The following is an 8,469-nucleotide window of genomic DNA, read 5'->3' as shown; positions in this document are numbered from 1 at the left end:
CCATACATACATACATACATACATGCATACATACCTAAATATCTACACACACACACACACACACACACACACACACACACACACACATATATATATATATATATATATATATATATATATATATATATATATATATATATATATTTATATATATGTATATATATGTATATATATATATATTAGTGTTTAAGGGATAATTTGTGGAATGTGTAACTTACGGAAATATATTCTGATTTTGGGTATTAGATCTGTCTAAGTCTGAGCAATCTGTACGTACCCTCACCCTTTTTCAACTTACCAGTTTCCCTCGAGGCAGAGCTGAGGCTTGCGAGAGCAACCAAAACTGATATGGACACCGAGATTGTGCCAATCGTAATAATTGCGCGGTACATGCACCCACATGTATACTTTTTGGGTATTTTTTTTCGCTGTATATTGAGTGTCATACTCGGGATTGTACTTTAGCTTAGTATGGGTAAATTAGATGTATGATACTAAAGTATACTACTCGAATATGATCATAGCAATGAGCAGTATGTCAAGTTTTGCTAATTTTCGGAATTGAAATTGGTGGGTTTCATGTATTGTTACTTTCTTTATCCGAGTTTTTATCATCGCAAGCCACCAACTGCCTTTCAATACACTTTGTGCTTTGATCGGCTTTATATCTATAATTGTCTGATTCCTATATCAGTACTGTCTAATTTACATTGCAAACATGATGGTGCTTGACTCGCTCTGTGCGCTTACCCATTTTTTTTTATAGGTAAATTTTTTTTTGTAAAAAGCATTTACAGTATGACGTTGCCTAGACAACGATGTCGTCGCGGATTTATTACTTAACACGTCTTTTTTTAAAAGTAAATTCGCCTACATACTTTGGCTGTGAAAAGTAGAACATCAGGTTCAGTAGGGAATATAGGCAATAGTTGCACATTTCAGAAGCAAACAGACGGTACCGGCGAGTTCTTATAGAGAATATGCGAGTTTACCTTTCAAATCCTACGCATTCAATCCTTTTCCGCACTGGTTGTGTCGTGGAAATACAATATTTCAGGTCTGGGTCTTTAATCTGGATACTGACTAACAAACATACCAAACCAACTTCTATTTCCCCTCACTTCTTCGCAGACCATCACCATCCACTCACTGTGTGCTTCCGCTCCACGTTAAAATAAACCTCCACAATGTCTCCCTCCGTCATTTTGACTAGTAAACATAGATGGCTCTCAAGCGCATAACAGCGAAGATGCGAGCGAAAATTCACCGGTTTATATCAGCCAATCTCCCAGTACTACGTGGTGTGCCGCAGTTTATAGAAGTATTTCCATTCATATTATCTTGATGAACATGCATAGTATAGTTACGACAAATTAGGGTGATAATCCGAAACGATACTGCAGATAAAGTGATGTTTCCTATTTTTTATTGCGTATTATATTCTATTTTGAACAAGACGAGAACGGGTTTGCCGCCGGTGTTTCCTGAACACGTGCGGAGTACCGCCAGGCACTATATCGCGCGATCTATTCCATTGTTGTGGTTCACAACCATCGCATCCGACCAGAGTTTACGTTCCTACTATACTTCCTAACTCGTAATATTTCCATTGCTATACGCAGGCATAGCTTATTAAAGCACCATCGTATTCTCATGCTAATTATGCTATTCTGCGATTGACCTTATATCCCTAACATATCAATCTAATTCTACTCCTAATTCTACCACCACCAGAGCACCGCAGTTATTCGCACGGCATACTCCTCACTATTGCTATTTCTGATAAAGTCCGTATTCCATATATGTATATACACGTTAATATATCACGGTCCGCAAACCAGCGTATACCAACTCTTTCCCCCTCACATCTTCGCAGACCATCACCATCAACTTTCTGTGTACATCCTCCCCATGCGAAAAAACTTCGCAATATCTCCTCAATCTGGCGACACACTACCCTGATATACCCTTAGGTCTGAGAACAACAGGGGTCTCTAGTCACAAAAACACACGCCAATAGAAACAGCTTCCGGCCCAATCTTTTCACACTCAGCTACACAGGCCCGATAGGTCGCTAGCTTAGCTATCAGCCTTCGACTTCATCGAAGTAGCCACGGCGGCATTGTACACCTTGATAGACTTGTGCTGCTCCAAAGGTGTGTGACTGTAGCGGCACCCGCCAGCATTCCGATAAGCACACTTTGCGCCGTAATTGCACTTCTCAGTAGGTATATACAGCGCTCGAAACTTTTCTAGGCTAGCCTGAGAGTGTGCAAAAGTACAGGTCCCGGCCTTCTTACACTTGCCCTTGGAGTCCATATGTCTACACATAACCACGCGGAAGCCCGTGGGACGCTCCTTCCACGGTAGGTTCGAGTCACCCCCGGCATACCCAGAGTTATTTATAGTATGGCTGACGGAGGGTGTGGCAGCAGTTATGCTGGACAGCGTGGGTTGCGCAGGGGTAGGCACAGACTGCTGGTTCGCTGAGAACGGCATACCTACTGTGCCGACAGTCGAACCGTACCAGTCCACCTCGGTATACTCCGACCGCTCACACACTATAGACGGATTGCTGCCACCAACTAGACCGCCAGGAGCCGCATTCAGCACCACATCCCCACCATTCAAATGTCCGTTGTGAGCACGGCTATGGGGTGTACTGCCATCCCCAATAGAATCTCCGGTATTCTCCGCATGAGTGTTCCGTACATGTACCATATAACCCCCAGCTCTACGCATCTGTGCAGGGCTACCCACAACCGACGCTGGCGCGGAGGCCGAGACAAACCCGCTCGGATCCTGGTTGTGTGCGTGTGACTCGTTGGTCGCATGGACACCATAAGAGGACCCACCACCCACCGCTCCTTCGGTCATAAACCCTCCGTTGTTACCCTGCCCGTACGCGTGCATGCCTTGGCCAGTATTTCCGTCAATGTTGTCGTGCAAACCACTACTACCAGTCCCAGAGGGCGTGCGAAACCCCCCACCAATTACATTGGTACCGAACTGCGCCTGAGGCGGTTGGCGTTCTCGTTGCGGATAGCCCAGATCGTTGCTAGGCAACGCGCAACTACCTCGCTTCCCACTCTCACCACTCCCATTGCGCGTACGGGTGTAAGGCGGTTGACGCTGAGTCTGAGTCGGACGTCCAGCGTTTTTCAGCCCTGTATCATATATACCAGAAGTGTCCGCATACTCCATACCGTTGCCGTATGCGTCATTACTACTCTTGCGCTGAGTTCCTACGTTGCCTCGGACATTTCCATTGTTCGACTGCTGCGTTCGGGACTGCGAAGAAGCTGGTGTTTTGTGGATACTGCTGTGTCTGCCGCCAGTGGAGTTCCCACCCGTACCACGCTGTAAAGTATGGTTGGGTCGTACGTGGCCATGGCCACCCTCCTCGTACAGCATACTCTCGACATACGTGGTATCCTCCTCAGTATTCGAATCATCCAGCGCGTTGATCAGATCACTGGACAGCAATTCTGAACTGTCAGACCTATCCAAGCCCCCAATTATCTGCTCATGTATGGAATCGACTTGGTTTTCGACATACTCGCTGCTACTGGCTGCAGGAATACAATATGACAGAGATCGCATCACATCCGGGCCTGGCGCGGATTCGAACGCAGCCTTCGCGGCCGCGTCCCTATCAATGGCTGCCGAGGTTCTGGCTGAAACCGATGTACTATTTACTATATTTCTATTCATGGAAGCAGTGGTGCTACCGCGCGTGTCTGCAAGACCGTGCGCATCCCCACTTGCAGTGTTTGCGGTCTTACCGTGCTTGCCGGTACCCTTACTATTTTTAGAACCACCTGCATATACCGGACTGTCGTCAACGCTCACCGCGCCGTGTACCGAACGCGCTATAGTCGGTGACGATGCATCCTCAGGCGTAGGTGGGGGTGTGAACAGCAGCGAGGGACCCATAGCCCACATCTTGCTGGTCTCCGAGCTCAACATACCCTGAGACTGGTTGTGGTTGCTAGGTTGTCCATGAGAACCTATGTCGTTGTTGAGACCCCCATTAATATCTGAACTACCTTGGTTGCTCTTGCTGATGCGGCCGTGCATATGGGCGTGTGCGCCGTTAAACACAGCTGTGTGGGCATGATGCTCTTCCCACAGCGACTGTGGGTTTATATCATGACCACCTGAGTTGTTCGAATTGATACGCCTTCCATCACCAACCCGACTATCATTCACGTTTCTGCCCCCGCTTTTCTTGGACATGCCCACCCCCGCACTACTATTTGAACTGTTCACCCGCTCTCGGCTGTAGCCATCTCCGCCTGTGTGCCCATGCGTGTTGGCGTGGTTCGATAGACTACTCTTGCGCTGTTGGGACACGCTGCCATTTCCGTTCATAGTGCCGTTAACATTGAAGCCTGCATTCCCATTGCCACCCATGTTCTCCAGAAGCTCGTAGCACACATCACACGCATCACGTATGGCAAACAGACCATCGTTCAACGACTGCAGATCGATGGGGCGTCCTTGTGCGTGCCTCTCCAGCAGCGAGTGCACGTGCGTAAACGCTGCACTGAACCGCTTGCCACCGGTAAACCACATGGGAAAGCTCGGCAGCAGGTGGTGCAACTTGCTCATAATATCGACTGACGTGTTGCCATGGTTACGGCCAGAGAGGCCTTGCCCTGAACCAGAGCCCCGTGAACTCGGAGGCGGTTGGAATACAGTCCCATCGCCATTCGTACCCAACTCCGAGCAGTTATCTCCGCTGTTGCCGTTGGCATTGATACCATTGGCATCGTATAGATACACAACCGATACCGTGGTCAGCAGCAGACGTGACATCTCTGTCAGCGCGCAGATGACATTGTCTACACCCGCATCTAGGTCCTCAGCCAAGCGAGATACCGTGCATACATTCACTAGTTGGTCTAATAAATTGGACAATCCATTAATGGAGTTGTTTCCCGTGGTCGAGGCATTGTGGTGTTCGTTGTGCAAGTGCAGGGCAGAGGTCTCTATAGCCAGTGCGGCCGCCAGGACTTTCAACTCGGTTTGCAGAGCAAGTTGTATATCGGAATCCGCACGGTGGTCTACGATCGCCGGGTTGGGGTTTGCACTCGACAAGCCGACATTAACATTAACATTGGGATTAACGCTAGTATTGTGAATACTCATCCTTTGCCGTTGTTGCTGGGCGTGCTTGTGTTGCTGTGACAACATCATGGGACTACCACGCGCTGATAGCCTGAGGGTCTAATCTTCGCCCTATACATGGTAGATATGAAGAAAACAAATCCTTTTGAGTACGCGATGATCCGCATTTATCCCGAGATAGTGCACAACGAAGTCAAATTTGATAAGCAAACACATTAATATAAATATATGACTATCATAAGAATGCGATTTGCAACCTAAACACCGGCTTTAGCGTTCTCAGAGATAGGAGCAAGACTGACGTTGATTCATGTCGAAGATTTAAAAGTACTATACGACTGAATCTAGCATTCAATATTTCATTTCAAGAAAACGTGAATAGTACAATCGGTACAAAGTTTATGACTTTGCATACAGCTAAAGAATAAGGTATGAGGGCAGCTGTCTTGAGTGACCGCAAAGAACAAAGACGATAGGGTACTAACTTGTGCAAAGGCCCGCTATATAAATAAGTTGGTATATAGGACCTCACTCGACTACCATATGCATTCTCAACTGTGTAATGTTCGATACTATATGCAATACTGCGTGAGTGTCAGTACACAATATTAGGTTACCAAGTGTCGCACAGTTTAAGATCAAAATATTGCTTCAATACGAAAAACATGTAAATAATCGAATTCTATCAAAAAATATTGAACACGGACGCTTCTGCAAATATTGATACCACAAGCAAGTTCTCACGAATCATACGCAAATACACACGATAATTAATCAACAGGAAAACGATCGTCTCACCAAGAAAAACACAAAGTAAAATAACGAACAGAAGCTTTCCATTACACCCCAATCTATATAAATATTACTCTATGTGTATGTCTTTATATCGTAGCACTCGTGAGAATTTGCATAGGTTAGGCGTAATAGCAGTCGAAATACAACTACACCCCAAGCCATACAGAAATTACTTTTAGGCGCAATAGCAGTCGAAATAGGTGGTCTGCTTACACACACATATATATAATATACATACATACATACATACATACATATACATATAGGTGAAAGATACATACATATATATATATGTATAGCTGAAAGAAATCTGATCGATGTTAGTGCGACCTAGGAGAGATATACACATATATGCGATATATATATATATATGTGTCGGGATGTGTGTATCTTGCAGTACATCACAACAACTTTGTCAGTGGCATTTTCCCCTCGTTTTTAGGCCCCAAATTTATAACAGCAAATATATTTATCATTTATGGATACATACAAAAAAAAATTCTGTATGTTCGTAACCGCATACATACAATCGAATCTAAACCAAGCAATTTCAAACTAATCTAAATCTACAGTGGCTCAGAAACTTCACTCACCTTCAAATCGACTTACATCCATACGCTCCGGACGTTCATATGCTAGGCAAACACTACGCTGATTCTAATATATCTCTATATTCTATATGAGAGAAGGGCGGATATACCCTTTTGTATATATTACATTGAGCTCTTGACCCGTATATATCTGATATCATATAAATTGTGTGATCCAGAGGATATTCGCACTGCGACTGTATATTTACACCACGAACACTTTTTGCTATACAAGCATCATGTGCGAGTGAAATTTGTATTTGCGACCAAGACTCGCCATAAGGTAATATAATATATTAAATCATATACCAGAATTGTTTAGAACTATATAAAATAAAATGATATCTCAGCGGATAATATTGTCGTAAATATATATTTATATAGAAATTTCTATTATGATGTGGTTCTTTATTTCAAAACAAACAAATAAAATAGAGTAAAGATTTTGTTCCTATATTTATTAGTCGTAATTAAATTAATTTTCGCGTTTATATTGTTTGATTTTGTTTTGTTTTTTTGAACGGTAAAAAAGTGTGTGTGAACTGTGAAGTATGGAGTGTGGACTGTGGAGTGTGGGAGTGTGGACTGTGGAGTGTGGGAGTGTGGACTGGAGTGTGGGAGTGTGGACTCATCAGAGTGTGAGACTGTGTGAGTGTGAGCCTGTGAGCCTGTGAGGTTTGATGACTGACGTCTGACGAGTCTGATGCCTCTCTTCATGTGTGGAGTTGCGACGTGGCGAAGGCGGCGTAGTATGTAGAGTATTAACCGCGAAAGGCACAGTCAGTCGTCAGACCGTCGGTTGATGGAGCGGGCCCTAGATAATACATTGTACTCTGTACCGTATTCCTATTTTATATATAAAAAATCGTATACATATCTAAAAAACTAAAAAGTCATCATCATTTTTTCTCATTCGCATTTTTATATATACTATATTGAAACAAATGAGTTCTGTTGTTTATTAAAAACACAATATAACACCAAAAAATCTTTCCGACATCATGCTTTCAGTGACCTTTTATAGAATATCTTTATTTAGAACAACTTTTTCGGCCCACTGATCGAATTCTGAAATTAAAAAATACTTAAATATACTCCTAATTTTTTTGTAATCTAAAAGAAAAAACAAACATTTTTTTTAGAACTGAGGCGGTTCCAAATTAATTTATGTTTCTGCTGTAAACCCATTTTCCAAAAAAAAAAAGGGTAGGATAAGGAGGACTCTAAATATATGTGAATACTGCATATGTATGTATTTACACTAAATATAAAGCTAATCCATACTATACAGGATAAAGATTTTCAAAAAAAAAAACAAATTTGGGTTTGGATCGCCAAAACATTAAATTGAATTTACTAAATTCAGTAGTAAAATACTAGTAGAGTACATATATTTAGAGGCATATCAGCAAAAAGAAACCCAGAAAGGAGACAACAGAAAAAATAAATAACTTGTGGCTTCAAGTATGGAAGCATAGCCTTCTGAAATGTCTAATTTTTAGAAGGCTATGATAGAAGGTACCAAAAATATTACTCCTCGTCAATCAGAGCTTTTAGTTCAACAATAGCGCAATCGTAGATTTATTCAAAAAATACACACAAACATGCGTATAAATACATAAATATAATTATAATTATATATTTTATGTGTATATGATAATATGACTATATGTATAAAAATACATAGCCTTCTATAAATAGACAAATATATTTATATACGTACATATATGTATATATATATAAATATAATATGTATTTGTACATATGTATATATATACATATATATATGTATATACACATATATATAAATATACACATATATATAAATATAAATATATACATACATACACATATATATAAATATAAATATATACATACATACATATATATATCATAGCATCCTAAAATAGAACATCGGCTATATATATATATATATATATATATTTAATTA

General features: G+C 41.9%; 2 protein-coding genes across 2 annotated transcripts in view; both read right to left on the bottom strand.

Annotated features, from left to right (window-relative positions):
- SARC_07493 (hypothetical protein) overlaps nucleotides 1-427 on the bottom strand; it is a gene marked incomplete at its 3' end in the record, with an annotated part of 8,108 nt that extends 7,681 nt beyond the window's left edge. The window contains exon 1 of the mRNA XM_014298568.1: nucleotides 299-427. Within this exon, the coding sequence (XP_014154043.1) occupies nucleotides 299-392 (94 nt within the window). The 5' untranslated portion in view covers nucleotides 393-427. The remainder of the gene's footprint in view (nucleotides 1-298) is intronic.
- Nucleotides 428-1,409: 982 nt separating this feature from the next.
- On the bottom strand, nucleotides 1,410-6,678 carry SARC_07492 (hypothetical protein). The gene is made up of 2 exons (XM_014298567.1): nucleotides 6,522-6,678; nucleotides 1,410-5,244 (listed from the first exon to the last, which is right to left on the bottom strand). Exon 2 carries the CDS (start codon nucleotides 5,200-5,202, stop codon nucleotides 2,080-2,082), a length of 3,123 nt encoding a protein of 1,040 aa, XP_014154042.1. The 5' UTR covers nucleotides 5,203-5,244; nucleotides 6,522-6,678; the 3' UTR covers nucleotides 1,410-2,079.
- Nucleotides 6,679-8,469: the final 1,791 nt, after the last annotated feature.

This window comes from Sphaeroforma arctica (genome assembly GCF_001186125.1).
Source record: "Sphaeroforma arctica JP610 unplaced genomic scaffold supercont1.598, whole genome shotgun sequence".
In the NCBI taxonomy this organism is placed as follows: Eukaryota; class Ichthyosporea; order Ichthyophonida; genus Sphaeroforma; species Sphaeroforma arctica.
The sequence above is the reverse complement of the archived record's forward strand: the minus strand, read 5'-3'. Positions and strand labels throughout refer to the sequence as shown.